Below are 18,731 nucleotides of genomic sequence, written 5' to 3'. Positions count from 1 at the left end.
CTCGTCGCCTCTGTCGGTTTTCCTTGCTCGGTCTCAATCCCGCCGGTACTGTAGATATAAACCTCACATCAGAAAGAGATTGAAGGAACTTAGAAACTATCATCATGATTTTAAAACATCTCTGTCATCATAACCAAAGTAGATATTGACTTCGTAAGTTATCATCAAACCCCAAGACACTCCAATGAGTATGGAAGTCATAACCAACCGACTTAACGTAAAATTATCTTATTCTAACATAACCTTATTATACAAAGGCAACAGCCCTAAAATTGGTGGCAGCATACAAGAACTCTTCAATGTCTTCCGAAGAATAACCAGAATAATGAATAATGTATCATATCAGAAGTCAACGACGACGAAAGCAAGAGATTCTTCAAGCAACTTAGTATCATCGTTAGTGAGCGTCTTCAGCAGTGCATATCTTCAAGAAACAAACCTGACATGTCTGCTTCCTACGGCAACGCAAGCTTCGTCCTAAGAGATGTCTCTCATTAGAATCATTCAAGAAAACATCACCGTTTATTGAGCATTTCCAGCACTTCAAGAAACAAATCGAACGCGTCTTCAGCATCGGATCTTCAAGTACACGAATCATCCAACAAATGAACAACGCGCACGGGGGAAACTCAAGCCAAACCAGGGTCATCCGCTAAACAGAGGAGGGCCAAGGCCATATCGTTATCGAAACGCCGTGACTTCCCACAAAATCAAGCTAAGTACAATCTTTTTTATTCACTTGGAGTAACTCTGAGTGTTTCCTTTGCAGGTCGAAGTTTCGTTATTCCTGTGGCTGAAGTTACGAGACATTCTTAATCTTACTTTTTTACGGAAATTATCTACATCATTGGGATTTCGCTACTGCAAGTTTTTATCTTTGAGTTTCCATTTCCAGAAGTTCTCCTGAAATATCATAATCATATACTGTGTTAATCTTATCATTTTGGGTGATTATTAATTCTGTACGAAACAAATCATATTAAACATTGAATATGCGTTTACGCAGTGGACGTCTGTATTTATACAGATGCATGGATAGGGTCGTTAGGCACCGTAGTAATAAGAAAACACACAAAACAAGTGGAACACCCGCACAAATCTGGATAAATTAGAGGTAACACTATCTCGGGTCATGACAATAAAGGCTCCTTTGCAAGGTCCCAATCGCAGTTTCAGCCTTGAGTTATGCTTAAAAAATCGAATCTCTATGACTCAACTTAACTTTGAAAAAAAAAATACGGCTGGATTGCAAGGAATAACATGTCTGTAAAAACTTTCATAAGGCTAACATACTTAACATTCATATAAACAAATCAACAAAATGTCTAAATGCGCTGATCTGGATCCCTCACTATTTCAAATTTTAGCAAAGAATGAAGTAAACCACAGCAAGTACAAATAGTTATTATTGAACGCAGTAGAGATAACTCGTTTTATTAGTAATCGCTCAATTCATGATACTCAAAGTCATTCATACGTTCGTTGCTTTATACGTAACCAACAACAACAGAATGCTAAAAACACATAATACGTTGTCGATGATAATAAAGAGAAGAATCCTAATTATTATAAAAAGAAATAGGTAAACAGTAGCCCTAAAAATCAGAAACAAACAAATTGTGCTTAAGCAAAGTTGGTTACTGTGCCATCTAGCATAACGGTCAGGGTCAGTCAAATCTGCCGAGTGTAGCAAGCAAAGCACATTCCACATAAGTGACTTTAGCGGAGAGGGAGAGCGATGTTGGATCATTTATGCCAATACCTTTTTGAATTAAAAAGGAATTTTCCTATGAATCACACGACCGTATCAAGTAATCAGAGCAGGTTCTCGTAATTTTATTACAATAAGTTATTATAAGTAGTGGTGGATCAAGCCCGACTGTACGCGCCGTAAAAATTAGAATATCTTGTTTTTATTCCTTTAGTCCACGTAATATCCTGTATTTATAGACTCACCGTTTGTTGTTCAAACTTCCCTATTGAGAAGTCCGGAGTATGGTTCAGTAATTGGCAATAACAAGTTAATTGTCGTAGCATAAATCAGATTCAGTACAGGGCAGATAAGCGCACGCTTACAGATACCTATATAGTTATAAAAAACATTGATCTATTTCTAGCGTAATTGTAAGATATCCATCTATGGGTATACAAAACATTATCTTACCTCCTGCCAAATAAGGCGTGTTTATCAAAGGAAAATTCTATAAACCTTCTAACATATTAAAATCCGTTTTGAACAAAAAGAGACAGTTTAATCAATAAATAACTTATATAGAGGAACCAATCATTTGTCTCATAAATCGTGACATTGTTCAAGCGACCCAACAGAATTCTCCCACAGCCGCAGTCGCAGTTTGCACGCAAAATCTCGAGACGCATGCACCCTCGAATGTCTTAGAGCGTGTAAAAAGACTGCTGGGAAATTAAATTTTAATCCTTCCCGACACTCTGAAATATAATGATTTCCGCGAACAAAGCACTATACACGGTTGACTCGCAGCAACCAAGTTAAAATCTAAGTGATCCACAAAAACCCTCTTATACATTCGTCCAGTGGATCTTGGGAAGTTATAAAATATAGCCATTTTTTATTGTTGCTAATTTTTAATTCACGGCCCCACCGAACAGTCGTAGATGAATCCCTCTTATACTCTATCTAAAGTAAAATATCCGTAAAAGTCATCAAGCATAGGTTGATTCAGCAGAATTTTTTTTATCTTTTTATCTGAATACCAGGATGTTTCTCCTTACATATCGAGTGATCTTTGGGGGAAAACCGGACAAAAAAAAAGGATGTCATTGAACCCAAAACAAAATACGGGTCTAAGGAACAAAACAAAAACATAAAGCTAAATATACGTAACCTTCGTGTAGAATTACCAATGAAATTTCAAAATAAGAGGATAAATGGACGGAAAGTTGAAAAAAGTTCAGTAATAGGAGTTCATTAGGAAATCAAAATAGCCCAAGATACTTTTTCCTTAAACGGTCATGCCAAAAAAAAAAAGATTGGACTTGGGTTGTATCGGCGTAGATTATCTGTCGCTTTAAACGACGGAAAAACGATTCCACGATCGTTTCCCAGTGCCATGTACCGACGATTAGCTTATCTTTGTTAAGGTCAGAACTAAAATTTTTCCCCGGCCTCTTGGGACTTACTTCTTAAAACGGCTATCACCAGATACCATTAGTTATAGTGGTGGGTAACATCATACACCGACCTTCAGCAACACCTCAGGGGAAACATTATCAATTTTTATTGTATGCCTCCAGGCTTACGGTTGCGCCCCAAATTACATTCACCAGGAATGATTAATATAGTTCTTCGGGAGACTTTAGGGGATACCCTTAATGCCATATATGGGTTGGTTTGGTGATCCTTTCTAATACCTTAGAAGTACATTCGCATAAACTAGAGCTACTCGGTGCTACAGAGGACCTAAGGACAAATAATCTCAGAGTAAAATATCTAAATCGTGAGTTTTAAAAAACCGAACAGTTTTTACTTCTAGGTTTTATGGTGTCTAGTCAAGGTATCTTAAAGTAGTCCATGGTATGGTGTCGGCTATCATAACTTTCCGGTAACCTATTAACGTAAATATTAAAAGGGGGGGATACAGCACTTTTGGCGCTTGTTTTAGGTTGGGTTTTTAATTTTTAAGTTTTTTTAAGTTTTTTATTTTTATTTTTTTGGCTTAGGTTTTTTTTTTGTTTATGTGTTTTTTTTAAATTAACAATCGTAAGTAAAATTGTACTCGTCAATCAACAGCAGCTCCTTTAACAGATCTTACAAAAGAAAGGGCGTAGATTTTTATTATGGTCTGGAAAAGCATATCAACAGGTGCGTTTTCGAATATCTTAAAAATTGGGAATTATGACAGCTCAAACTATCTTAAAATTCCCTGATTTAAATAAGGATTTTGTTTTTTTTATTGCAACAACGATGCCTCAGACCAAGGGGTAAGAGGGGGTACTTACTCAGCAATATGATAAACCAGTTTCTTCCCTATAGCTTTTATTCATGTAAAACTAAAGCCCTCTGAAATAGTAAAATATGCAGTAATAGAATAGGAAGGGTCTAGGTTTATCGTTAACCTCACATTCGTACATTTCAAGTTCATAATCTACAGCTATCCTGTTAGTCCTTACTGACCATAAGTCCCTTACCGAGTTTTTTTTCAAGGCTTTAATCACAGGTTCCCAAAACGGGGGCGAACTCGGCGGCAAATATGATCATCAGGTCCTTTGGAGCCAATAGTTAAGATAATCTACCTGGGAAAGCAAAATATCATAGCCGACGCATATCCCGCAATCCCGCACCATCCTGCAAACAGAACCATTAGTTGGACTAAAAGATAACAGAAACAATCCGTTGGCCTATTGGTTAAAAACCGTATCTGAAACAAGAAAAAATTTATTAACCCAAGAGAATCGTTGAAACATTGAATACCTGGGGGTTGGAGCGCTGTGTAAACTGTTCCAACAAACTGAACCAAAGCATGGGTCAGCAGCAATAAGGCAAAAACAATAAAAACAACTTCGAACGGAAACAAGGGTCAGCAGCTAAGCAAAAAAAGAACAATAAAACACTTTCGAACGGCAAACCCTAAATAAAGCAAAAGTATAATTTAAAGTATGTGTATCAGAATTATGTAATCAAATGTAATATTGATATGTAGGTCCGTGATGAGGAAAACCCGAAAGAACCACAGTAGGAGTGGGAACTAACGACCCAGGTAGTTAGTAATAATATCCTTTCATACCAATTGTCCTCCAAAAAACTGGGGTTGCATTCCAAATCCATTACATGGTCAATCCAGGGTTCTCTATTATGGTCACAGAAAGATTCCAAAATCACTATTTTACTGGCCTTCAATTTGCTACAGATATAAAAAAAGCCAACATAAAACTAATTGGTCAACACGTGTCATGAAAACAAGGGAACCACCACTAAGACAACCTGTCTTTAGTTAGGGGCCATTTAATCCCGTGCCAAATCAATCCTTTGAAAGAATTACACGGTAGAATATTAAACAGAGTTTACGAGTCTGACTGATGGAAACAAACACCTCTTAGTGTTTAATAGTTGCCTTGAACACGTTAATATATGAATTAATGTACACTAAAAAACAAACACTGCAAGTGAGTGTACGCTAAGGAATATTTATGAGTGCCAACATCAGTAAGCATGGAATTCAACGCATGATAATCTCTGACTTGGGGTGGTGTGTAAATCAATAATTAAGATTTCCTTAACTTGTTGTGGAATGAAATCCGTGCATTGAAGATAACCAATTACCAATGTTTTATCAACCCAGAGTCAAATCGGTTTGGTAGCACGGAATAAATAAAGAAAGAGTCAATGTCTCACGGAGTTTTAAACACTCGGTTGATATTGGATCCGGAAACTGGATTTTATAGCGGTTCTCGCGGCTTTAAATACCTTTCTCATTCCAAGTTTCTGTATCTATAAGGAATTGAATCCACCAACAAGGTAGCCTTATACGGTACGCCAACTTAGAACATTTTCCCAACATATTCCAGGCCAACCAGTTAATTTATCAAATTTATATAAAAAAATATAAAAAGGTTATGGATACAAATGGAGTCGATATAAATTTACAACTCACTTAAAAGAAGTTGGAAGGGTTACAAAATTAAATAAAAAAACAAAAAAAGGAAATCAACGATAAAAATCAATAAAGCAAAATGTAACCATATGCAGTGAAGGTGGTTTAAAATATCCAAAATATAATATATGCTGTTAAAGATTTTAACTCTAACTTAATGTCTTTAGTTTAGTAGTCCAATGCAGTATTCTAGGGATAGTTAACGGCGGACAAAATAAGCTAACAAGTTCAAATACATATCAAAAAACCTACTGGCATATTGTCTGTCCCGGTAGTTTGTTATATTCGTAGTCAATAAAAAAAAACACACATTAAAAAAAGTTCATTTTAAAAGTCAACGGAAGTTCTAGAAGTGAAAATGGTATATCTATGGGTGGAATAACTCCGTATATGGAATCTTACAGGGGTAAATAAATATATAACTAAAAATTTGTATGGAAAACCCTTTCAATTAGTTTGAATAACGGGGATATCTAATTTAAACATAAAAGTAATTACATAATAATTTACAATCTTGCTGGTTTTCCAACGTGAAACTAATATTATATTGTTCAATTTTGGTACTGTTTTTTTCAGACATTCTTCTCGTGTGGGGGGAGTATTAAAACAAAAAATACCCAATTTATACATGGCTATCATTTGAAAGTACTAAAGTTGTATTTATTACAGCAAGTAACGTAACTCTTAAGCTGGCTGAGAGCAATATCCTGCCAGGTGATGAGGTCATCAGTTCTGAAGGTGCCTGGCGCGTTTGCCGAATCATCATTGTTCCTTTTAACCTCAATAATCTGCTTGCACAGGCTTCATCTGTAGTTGTGTGTCGTCTCGTGCTTTCAAAGCAGGTTGGCTGGAGAGAGGAATGCTTAGCTCATGAACTTCACATGTGGTTCATGGGTCACGGTGACATACATAGCCGTAACCTATTCTTATCCGTGTGTGCAATGCAACTTTAGTTAAGGAACCGCAATCGTTTTAAAATTAATGAACAAAGTAAGCAAATAGAATTTCTATAACATCAAAATGAATTAATTTTTCTGAACCTCATAGACAATTAGAGTCAATAAATCAGCTTATGACATTGGTAAACGGACACTTATAGGTATCAGGTCATCGGTATGAAAAATTTTCTTGCAACATTATCCTATTACAATTCAAGTAAATCACATTCATGGGAAAATGTCACATTTTCTTGAAAACCCCAGTTATATAGAAATTAGTTACATAGTGGGTTCTTTCGTAGCATCTCCTGCCAAAAAATTAACCTCAGAGGATGCGCGCGAGAAAATTGAATATGAACCTTTTGTTAGGGGCACATAGGATCGGATTTTATCACAGCTTAATTTCGGTAAGCGTAGAGAATTACAGAATCATGATTAATATTCTTTTTGACTCTTATGTTGCCTGGCAATCTTACAAATAGCTCCGTTTCACACTTCTTTGTCTAGTAACTTACTACCAGTAATATCGAATTTTCTTTGGGATTCGTATTGATATCTGTTAATATGGATATTTTTACGGTCATCAGAGACCTGGATAGGTTCACTAATTGTTATAATGCTATGGATAAAAAAGTTTGTACAGCTGACTCTTTTGAATTCCATAAAATATCAGCGAATTCATGTAGGTTAAGTCTGGTTCTTAATGGCTTTCTCCCTCCCGTATTTGGATGTTGTCTGAATTTACTTTGCCCTTGTAACAAGTATAATTTCACTTACAGGCTGATTAATGGAACCTGGTTACAGTACCCTGCAGTATGAGAGTTTCACATTGCACGCCCGGACAGATCGTCTACAGATTCAAAACCCGTTTGTCGCTGCAGACAACTGCAGTGAAGTAACAACCGCCTACAATGTGAAAGGAATAAGCACCATCATAAGTGAACAAGCATATTTCGTGGACTTCTTGGACCGAGACCCGTATCCCGTCGTTAATCTCGTTTTTAATGCGGAATGCTCCGGCTGCTGTCGGAATCGACTACAAAAGGAACATACTTCCGACAATTACGAGCGCAGGACTCGTGCTGGGGATGATTTTATTCATCACGAACGTATTTATATGGCATAGGATGCAGAGGACAAGTATGGGCGCAAAATAGAACGTTGGACCCTGCCCAAGCAATTTCCCCTTGTTTTTAACCATCTGGAATTGGCCATTTCATTTGGCTATTGGAGGTTGTCTGGAACTGTGTAATGGACGAAAAGTTGTTCGAAATGCTAGTTAAATGTGTAGTAGGTATATTCTCGGTCATGTATCCCATATATAAAGTATCATTAATAACAGAATCGAAATATATCTGTGTGTGTACGCACTAGGAATCTATTTAAAGTGCACCTAGATTAATCACTTAGATTAGTCATTTATGTAAATCAGTTGTATTAAGTGCACATATATTGATCATAATTACATGAATCAATATATATATGTATAAATAAATCAGGTAGCCTATAATCAATCTGTTACCTTTTATCTTACCAATAACTGCAGTTAGCATAAAAATTAATAAATCAAATACTAAATCAGTTTATATATGATTTTTATCACTCCATATATGATTTTTATCAGTTAAAATATGATTTTTATCATGTTAAGCTTTATTTTATGCAATTATCAGGAGTACATTAGTAATTTCTGTAGCATATGTATCTTAATGAGTTGAAGTGAAAAACTGTATCAGTATATATCACGTGATCATTATTATTTACGAATATCATCATATATGCATATGTCTTATATCTTATTACATGAATCTGTATTTGTGTACACCATGGATTTTTTTTTACTTATAAGTATTTTCTATATATCTATATATATTCACCATAGTGTCTGTATCACACTCCTATAAGTCAAATGCAAGTCAAGCTTGAGTAATATTCAGTGGTTGGTTTTGTAGCCGACCGAGCAACTTATGTAAGTGTTACATAAGCAGAATATATGGAATGTTATTCTATATATATAAAAAAACTAAAACTATGATTAATTAAAACCAGTGACCCAAGAGGTCAACCAGATTGCTTGCAGGAATGTGATCAGACCAGATAAAGTAGGCTAAGATGACGTGTTGTAATCAGTCAGTGTCTAGTGCCGTCACCTGTGGTCATTCATTTGTTTGTAAACTATAGCCCAAGCGTCTTGCTTGAGGCAACCACCGTGACCTATAATTCAAACGGCCTACGTGACCTGTAATCTATGTCATCTGTGTGTATGTTCGTATGTTTGAGCTACTGTCTGCTTCCTTTATGATTTGTAAACCAGATTGTAGAGCAGAAGTGATCAAGCCATCATCATTAGAAGATCTGTCCGTTTTTATCTGAGCTTCATCATGTAGAATTCAATCAGCCATCATCATTGGCAGACCTGTACAATTCCATCTTGTAATCTCAGAAGAATAGATGTATTTTTGTACTCAGTGTTTTCTACCAGAAACCTCACATCAGAAAGAGATTGAAGGAACTTAGAAACTATCATCATGATTTTAAAACATCTCCGTCGTCATAACCAAAGAAGATATTGACTTCGTAAGTTATCATCAAACCCCAAGACACTCCAATGAGTATGGAAGTCATAACCAACCGACTTAGCGTAAAATTATCGCAAGTCTGACATAACCTCACAGGGCGCCTTATTATACAAAGGCAACAGCCCTTATTATTATATATATATATATATATATATATATATATATATATATATACATACACACACACACACACACACACACACACACACACACACACACACACACACACACACACATATATATATATATATATATATATATATATATATATATATCATACATACATACTACACATACATACATACATACATACACTTTATTATTATCACATGGCCAATGTTGACTTGGACGTACCGTGCTCTTGATGGAACTTTATGGTCATTATTATGTATCTGTTTCTTGTTACAAACTTAGGAATGTTTTTATAAACATGTCATATATGATTTGATAGCATGCAATATAATTTCTAACTTTCGAAAACCAGTTAGATACCCAAAGAAAAGTGCTGAAATAAATTGTGTAAAATTATTTTCTGGCAACACACTTTCCTTGAGTATCGTAGGAGTTTTATCATTGCGCGTATGATTCGTCAACATTGGTAATGGATTCTTCGTAAACACACGCAAACCTTGGTTACCCTCTCGCAATAAGTCAATTGCTTCAAAATGCCGCCTATACCCACAGTAAATCAAGCAGCTGCAGACAGAGAAAAGCGGACAAGAACAGGAGAAAGAAGGTAAGGAAATGATAATGCCGAGAAGTAGGTAGTACCCAAAGCGTAGTTTGTGGATGACAGTACTAGGAAAGTGGTCAAAGAATTCCATAAGCGAAGCCATGTTTTGCCTAAGAAATTTTTAGGAAATCTAGGCTATATGTATATTTTTAGTTGCATTTTTGACAGCAGAATTCAGCTTATTTGAATTATTGATGGTAATGGCCAGAGGCTCAGGGTCACTCATAAAGACTGTAGGTAATTGTTCGATTCCCAATGAAGTGTAGCCCAGCCTACCAACGAGATAGAGGATCTGAAACATTTGCTTTACCGGTATAGGGTAAAAAACCGCATGATACAGGGGTGGACCATGTACGATCAATGTGTACAACCCCAAGAAAAGTACATTATAACGCGTCCTGACACCGGAGTAGAGGTCTTTAGCTCTGTTTCTCACCAACAACAAGTCGCGTCTGATGCCCATCTCCGATGTCAGGACGCGTTATAATGTACTTTTTTTGGGGTTGTACACACTGATCGTACATGGTCCACCCCTGTACCATGCGGTTTTTTACCCTATCTAGCAACAAAAGGCCTAGAGTAAACGACCGAGCGGCGACATAGCGGCCAATTTCCCGAAGAAGTACTACTTAAACCCACCCAATGACCCAGCATGGACATCAGTCAAGAACTAGCGTCCGTTGAAGCAACACATTGAGACCTCTACTCTCCTCTTGAAGTTAGGGGAAACAACCGACCCCACTAGCTGATCCAGCTTTCACCATGTGTGGATCCACCCTCCGTAAAAGTACTGTAACACGTCCTGACACTGGTGATGGGCACCAGTCACAAGTCATTGGTGGTGAGAGCAACAGCTTGAGATCTCTACTATCCTTTCGAAGTAAGTATTTTCTCCAAAGTTAGAAATTAAGGTCATATTTTAAGATTAAACAGAGGTTAATGAATGTCTAGCCATGCGCAGTGCAAACATACCTCCATGATGCTTTCAAAATTTTTACTTAGGGTAAACAACTGCAGACGATTCATCATCATCACGCTGGCCAGGCCTTATTCATTTGATATTTAATTGGTGAAACAAGAATACAATTAGAACCTTAAGCATACTATTCAAAAGATTGAAGTTTCGTCAACATAATGTGATATATGAATGTCCCATACGAACTAAAATAAGCATGTTAGCTCTTCGTAAAATATGTTTTCAAGGCAGTTTTGAAATCCAATATGGTGGCAATCATGTGGCTGGCCATTCTGACCACAGACAATTCACCATCTTTTCCAGCCTTCCCAGTACTCATTTGAACAATGTTAGTGTAGGGTAAAAAATCACGGACGATCCATCGTCATCACGCTGGCCTGGTCTTATTCACTCGATATTTAATTGGTGAAACAAGAATACAATTACAACTTTAAGTATACCATTCAGAAGTTGTTCCGACACGGCATACAAACCTTCGGTCCTTTTACAATAGTACCTTCCTATTGTAAAAGGACCTCAGGTTTGTATAGTTAGGAAAAATGCAATTTTGGACAAATTGTCATTTTACAATAGGAAGGTACTATTGTAAAAGGACCTCAGGTTTGTATAGTTAGGAAAAATGCAATTTTGGACAAATTGTCATATTGAAGTTTCTTCAATATAATGTGATATATGAAAGCCCCATACAAACTAAAATAAGCATGTGACGCTCTTTGTAAAATATGTTTTCAAGGCAGTTTTGAAATCCAATATGGCAGCTATTGTCAGGCTGGCTGGTCTAACCACGGACAATCCACCGTCTTTCCCAGCCTTCCCAGCACTCATTTGAACAATGTTAGCGTATATATGTAACATTTATTGATCTTACTCAAGATTGCAGTTGTAATCAGCACAATAAAACAGCATTATGTTGCCTATAATAGTGAAAGTATGAAACTTAGTTATTCCTGGGGTCATGGTTTGAACTGAGTTCATTTTTACCTTGTAATCGGTGGTTTTATCCCTACTGCCATCACAACTGAAACTCCCACAGTGCTTATTTGATTGTAATTATATATATACATTATTGGTCTTAATCCACTCCAAATTGCACTTGCACCACGTTGCTGTTCCTGGTTCCTAAGCGCTCGCTCCACAAACACAGTTACGAGCAGCAGACGACGACACTGTTTATGAGGTGCAAAGCTTTATTCCCTTAATTGTTTACTTTACTCATTATTTAGTTTAACTTTCTTTGTTACTTCAAAATGTTTATTTAATTCATGTCTATTATCCCTTTTTTGCAACCAAATTACCCCGAAAAATTACAGATTTGTTCCGATACGTAATACAAACCCTCGGTCCCTTAACAATAGGAAGGTAATCAGCGCCAAGCTGGACCGGTCGTAAGCTCAGAACAAGGGGTTCGATAGTTAACTGCTTGTCCGGTAGTCGGGAGTCCCGCCCGACATAGAGGTGAAGATTCACTTTGCTTTCGGCTGCCGACGGAGACACGTGTTGTTCGCCGCTCTGCCCGCTGCTCGTATGCTTAGCTACTTTGTGAAGAAGGACTTTTCCCTACTTTTTCTTACTGAGTGCCTGTGTTGGGAGACTGTAAGTCCTTTGTTTGTTCCGATACGTAATACAAACCCTCGGTCCTTTAACAATAGGAAGTAGCTAGCGGCAGCTGGAACGGTCGTAAGCTTCGAACAAGGGGAGAACGGTAGTTAACTGCTTGTCCGATCGTCGCGCGCCGCGCGACTGGGAGGTAAACAAATCACTTTTGCTTTCGGCCGTGTGTGGGAAGGACGTGTTCGCCATCGCTCTGCCCGCCTTGTCGTTCGCTTTGAGTTTGAGTATTTGTTTTCTCTTTCTGTATAAATCAGGAGTGATTGTAAGTACTTTTGACAATTCTATTGATTCTTGCAATGAGTGAATTGGAAGAGATTGAAATATCACCACGCCCTCCAGTCGCCCGTAGAGTGTGTCCCGGGCTGGAGGGGCGTAGATGTGGAGGGTTCAGGTCATTCGTTGATGTGGACCCCCACGAGGTTTGTACTCGTTGCCGGGGGCGAGAGTGCTCCCGCAACGAACCTTGTGTTACTTGTATGAATTGGTCCGAGGCGCAGTGGGTGCTGTACGAGGGCAGGAAGAGACTTAGGCCGACCAAGAAGTCATCGGAAAGTCCAGTGACTCCTTTGGTGACGGACACTTCGTCCTCTTTCCTGCTACCCGGCCAGCCCCCACGTTTCGCGCCTTCCCCTGCGGGGGGGGAGGGGGTAGCGGATTTCCTTTTCCTCTCTCGATCCGTCGAGTGTGGAGGAGGGCGCCCGCTACCCGGACGTACAGCTGTACTCGGGGTCTTCCGTCCGCTCTGGGGGGGGTGTGTCGCCCCCCAGGTGCGAGGGAGCCCCTCCAATTAACCCGACTGTTGCTTCCGCAGGTGTGCCATCAGCGAAGGACGACTTGGGACAGGTGTGGGAGTCGCTGGGGACTGCAGGGAGTGCCCAGCATCCAGGGGTTGCTTCAGCGGTTGGCGGGTCGGTGGCGGTGGTCACTCATGGTGCGGTGACCACAACCACTACCTCAATAACGACACCAGCGTATGAGATGCCACCACATCTGGTATATACGCCCCATATAATGTCGGTGACACCCACGGTGGCTGTACAAAAACCCATTGCTGCCGTGCCAAAGAGGACGGTGCCACCACCACCTGGATTTTTTCCTTTGCCGACCCCGGACTTCCGCTGCCCCAAGAGTACCCCCCTGGACCTGCCGCCAGTGCCAAGGATGACGGTGACTGTCGACAGGACGCCTGGCTCTCCCGTGGTACCTGCCGTGCCTGCCGTACCTGTTGCCGTTCCAGCCACTCTTTCCCTTTCAGATCGGCCTGCACTTTCTCTTTCAGGATGTTGTTCCTGCGTTCCTGCTGTTCCCGGACCTGTTCCTGTTGTTCCTGCTCTGGTGTTGCTGTCACAGGCTCAGGTCTTTCCGGACAGGTGCAGTCGGGCCCTGTTGCTTCGGCAACTGCCCCGGCTCCCTCCTGGATGGAAGACTGACGTCTGTTCTGCGGAGCTGGCGAAGAAGAAGAGGAAGAGGAAGAAGTTCGTCGTCGTCTTCATCGTCTTCTCGTCGTCTGCTGCCTCTCCTTCCCTTCTTCGACTTCTAAGGCTAAACAGCCGAAGAAGAAGAAGGTGCTGCCTCCTCCCCCCCTAAGAAGACTCCTTCGGGATCTTCTAAGGGCCCGGCTCGCTCAGGCGAGCTGGGGAGCTCTTCTTGCTGGTCTCCTGTTCCTTCGGGAAAGGGGCCCGTCGCTTCTTCTGCAAAGAAGAAAGTCGTCGGGGGGGACCAGAGGTGCATCAGCCTCGGCTGTTGCGTCCTCACCTGGTGCTAGTGGTTCTGCCGCTAAACCAGGTTCCGTCTCGGCCGCTTCTCGTTCGCGAGAAGCACCGAGTGGACGCTCTTCCAAAGAGGGACCGTCCAGCCGAGTTTTTGACGTCCGTTCGCTCGCCGTCAAAGACAGCGGCGCGGAGCAGAAGACTGGCGAGAGTCTGTACCACGACTCTCGCCAGGCCAGTGGACGCTCTCGCAAGCGATCAACTGGCTGATCGGGCTGACGTGACGGTCGCTGACCGGGCCACGGGTTGAGGCGAGGAAGGAGTCCCCACGGCTGCCGGTACCAGCCACGGCTGGTACCAGCGGTTTGACGCGCCGAGAGGACGCTGGCCGGTCTCGACGCGAAAGGGAGCCTAGCAGGTCACCCGTCCGCCGCTCCCGATGGGACCGGGCGGAGACGGTGACCAGCGGCAGCTCGCCTGACGCTAGAGATCGGTCTCGACGTTCTCAGCCGAGCCAATCGCCCCAGGCGAGCGGGCGACGCTAGGCCTACTGCTCGACCGTCACCGCGGGTGACGATCAGCAGCAGCCCTCCACGCACGCTGGTCCTGCCAGCGAGCGAGGGGGGGGGAGTCGCAGGTCTGCCTCTCCCATACCTTCAACATCCTCGGGCTATACCGGGAGGAGCGAGGTACCGAGGAGCGATCACGAGAGGTGCGCCGCTCGTGACCCAGCTATGACGCCGTACGGCTCAGGCACGGTCTTAGGACCGACCAGGACGTACGCGCAAGTAGTTGGAGGCGACCGTCAGGGGTCTGTCGCTGTTCCTCCTTCTGAAGGAGGAGTATCGAGGGTATGCTCTTGCTGGAGGGACTGGACGGGTCCTACTCCACAAGACGCTGTGACGCCCGAGATACAGAGGAACTTCGCGGAAGTCATTAAGCTGATGCGTCTGCATAATGACCTCGCGGAAGGATCGCCGCTACCACCAGCAAGCCAAGCCCCGTCCCGGCTCGAGTCAATTTTGGGATTTGGGGTCCAACAAGAGGGTAGCCCAAAATGATGATAGGTTGACCACGATCATAGCTTGCGGACTTCAGTCCCTGGATCCGGTGTGGAGAATCTCGTCTCAGGACGGGAGGACTCGCTAAAATCCGGACGGTCCCTCTAAGCTGCTTCCTCCTCCTCTACAGCGGCAGAGGCGATTCTACGTGCCATCGGAAGACCCGATACTGCCGAAACAGGTTAACCCGGAGTTAGCGAGGCTGACTCCAGGTGTGTCCCTGCAGCAGCTCCTGTCGGAGAACCTATGGTTCTCGCAGCAGGAGGCACTTGCCCTGGAATCTACCGCTATGGCAGCATTCCAGGCAGTTTCCTGGTTGGATTTGTGGTCCCTCACAATATCCAAAGTAGCGGCCGGCTCTGGGAGTTCTGCTCTCGAAGACGACGCTTCTTTAGGAGACTGTTGCCATTCTGGAGGAAGAGAATCTCTTACCTCGCCCATCAGACTGCTAACCTGTGGCCAACTTGGTTCTTTAGGCGTAGGGACGCCGTCCTTACCCGAGTGACCAAGGGGGCCGGGCGTGAAGCGGCACTCGGGCTACGAAATGGACCTCTTTAGGAGTTCCCCAGCTCTCTTTTCCTGGAGAGATGGTGGACGCTGCGGTGGAACGGCGACGCACTGACGAGAGTGACCGCTTAGTCCACCAGGCAGTCTCGAAGGTTTCTGGGCAACCTCGAGCAACTGCGGCCAAACCAAAGAGCTTGGCTAGCGCTTCCACGGCGGCGAAGACGGTTTGCACCAACCCGTCCAAACCCCGTGTGAAGACTCCAGTTGTTTCAACTTCGCTAGAGGAGGCCGCAACCTCAGCCCTCCTCCCAGCCCTCCTTTCCCCGAGGAGGTGCTGAAAGAAGTCGAAACGAGGAGGGAAACGCTAGGGACGGCGTTCCCCTCACCTGCTTGCCAGGAATGTGTGCCTGGCGAGCCATTGGGCGAGCTTGGCAGCGCTACGCGCCGAGAACTGGATAGTAGACGTCCTTCGGGAGGGATATCTACTACCCTTCGAGTCTCGGCCCCCCCTCATCTCCAAACCGGTCCATCTACAGACTTATGTCAAGGGATCAACAAAGGACAACGCTCTTCGACAGGAGATCAAGACCGTTGCTGGCGAAACGAGCTGTAGAAATCCGTGGAGGACCAGTCACCGGGCTTTTACAGCCGCCTCTTCCTAGTGGGAGGAAGGCATCGGGGGTGGGGCTGGCGTCCGGTGATAGACCTCTCTCCCCTGAACCGCTTCGTTGTCGCACGACGCGGGGTTCACGATGGAGTCGCACGGCTCGTGCTCGACTCGATCAGGGGGAACGATTTCATGCTTTCAGTGGACTTGAAGGACGCGTATTTTCAAATACCCATCCATCAGTCCTCCAGAAAGTACCTCCGCTTCATCTTCGACGGGACGGTGTACCAATTCAGGGCACTTTGTTTCGGTCTCTCAACCGGCCCCACAGGTGTGTTCACAGCGAGTGTTCACTCTGGTGTCGGCTTGGGCCCATTCGCACGGGATACGTCTTCTGAGGTATCTCGACGATTGGCTAGGTCCTGGCGAGCTCCCGCTCGGCAGTTGCTACAGGACATGAGATCGACTCCTCAAGTTTTGTCGCGATCTGGGATCGTGATAAAACTACGAGAAGTCCGTCTCGAACCCAAGCGAAGAATGAAGTACCTGGTATGCTGATAGACACGGTAGCAGGGCAGGTCTTTCCCGCAGACTTGCGTATCAGCAATTCAGGGGGAGGCGGCCGGCCGGTTCCTGTCGCGGCAGGAACAGGCAGCACAGCAATGGCAAGTCGTGATCGGCCATCTGTCGTCACTCGAGAAGTTAGTCCCTCACGGGCGTCTTCACCTGCGGTCTCTCCAGTGGAGGCTAAGGGAGAGTTGGTCTCAGGCCAAGGATCCTCCTTACTTTCCGTGGCTATCACGGACAAGGTGAGGCAGGACCTAGCCTGGTGGCTCGACGACAAGAACCTCTTAAGAGGAGTGCCCATACGCACTCCCCCCCCGGAGATGCTTCGTTCTCAGACGCATCGACCGAGGGATGGGGCGCACACCTGGAGGAGTTGCTGACTGCAGGTGTGTGGGACCATCACGAAAAGCACCTTCACATCAATGTCCTGGAACTCAAGGCGGCGTTCAACGCTCTCCAAGAGTTTCAGGACCGCTTGGTGGGACACTCAGTGGTGTTGATGTGCGACAACACCACAGTAGTGGCATATGTCAACAAGCAGGGGGGGCTAGTGTCTCTTCCGCTCCATCAGTTGACGGTGCAGGTGCACGAGTGGGCCACGGCTCACTCGATAGAGCTGTCAGCACGCTACATTCCAGGGAAGAGGAATGTAGTAGCAGACAAGCTCAGCCGTCGGGATCAGGTGATAGGGACCGAATGGTCTCTACACCAAGACGTGGCGGAAAGGCTCTTCAACCTGTGGGGACGACCGGTCGTAGACCTGTTCGCCACCCGGCACAACAGAAAACTTCAGGTTTTCTTTTCAGCTGTGCCGGACCCATGGGCAGCTGCAGAGGACGCTCTCCAACACCCCTGGGACAACCTCTTCGCGTACGCCTTTCCTCCCTTCTGTCTGATTCGGAAAGTGATCAGTCGAGCGCTGGTCACTCCCAATCTCAGAATGATCCTGGTGGCTCCCAAACGGGCCACAAGCCCCGTTTGGTATCCGGACCTGCTGGCTCTTCTTGCGGATGCACCGAGAGAGCTACCCACTTGGCACAACCTTCTAGCCCAGCCACACGTAGAACGGTACCACCAGGCAGTCCAGTCCCTTCAACTTCACGGCTGGCTGTTATCCACCATCTCTTGCGAACGAGAGGCTTTTCTCGTAGCGCAGCAACAGAGATGGCTGGACACGTCAGACAGTCCTCTGCAGCTGTGTACCAGGGGAAGTGGGCCGTCTTCTGTGGTTGGTGTCGTAGACAGGTCTGTCTCTCTCAGAGCCACTCTTCAGCAGGTAGCGGATTTCCTCGTGTTTCTTCGCCGAGAGAAGCTCCTCTCAGTACCCACAGTTAAGGGATATAGAGCCGCCCTGGCTCTCGTCCTAAAACTGAGGGGACTGGACATCTCGAATTCGTTCGAGATATCCTTGCTAATGAGGAGCTTCGAAAGGTCTTGCCCACCCAGGGAACTCAGGCCCCCTGCGTGGGATGTGACTCTCGTACTTAGGAGTTTGACTCGAAGACCCTTCGAGCCACTCCGAGAGCGTCAGACAGGGACTGACTCTCAAGACCCTCTTCTTGCTGGCCCTGGCATCGGCGAAGAGAGTAGGGGAACTACATGGCCTTTCTTATGATGTTAACATACCAGAGGCTGGGGATCTGTGACGCTCGATTTCGTCCCGAACTTCGTAGCTAAGACTCAGAATCCGTCGATCCCTGACGACAGGTTCGAGTCTTTCACGATCCCTCCCTCCTGGACTTCACCGATAACGATGCGGATGAGATGCTGCTTTTGTCCTGTGAGGGCGCTAACTGGCGCTATCTGAAGAGAA

The 18,731-nt window shown here is 43.9% G+C and overlaps 1 protein-coding gene across 1 annotated transcript in view; it reads left to right on the top strand.

The window, feature by feature from the left end:
• The first annotated feature begins 9,724 nt into the window (after positions 1-9,724).
• LOC135207319 (RNA polymerase II-associated factor 1 homolog) overlaps positions 9,725-18,731 on the top strand; it is a 178,818-nt gene continuing 169,811 nt past the window's right edge. The window contains exon 1 of the mRNA XM_064239019.1: positions 9,725-9,883. Within this exon, the coding sequence (XP_064095089.1) occupies positions 9,813-9,883 (71 nt within the window). The 5' untranslated portion in view covers positions 9,725-9,812. The remainder of the gene's footprint in view (positions 9,884-18,731) is intronic.

The sequence above is a fragment of the Macrobrachium nipponense genome, chromosome 11, assembly GCF_015104395.2.
Source record: "Macrobrachium nipponense isolate FS-2020 chromosome 11, ASM1510439v2, whole genome shotgun sequence".
In the NCBI taxonomy this organism is placed as follows: domain Eukaryota; kingdom Metazoa; phylum Arthropoda; class Malacostraca; order Decapoda; family Palaemonidae; genus Macrobrachium; species Macrobrachium nipponense.
The sequence above is the reverse complement of the archived record's forward strand: the minus strand, read 5'-3'. Positions and strand labels throughout refer to the sequence as shown.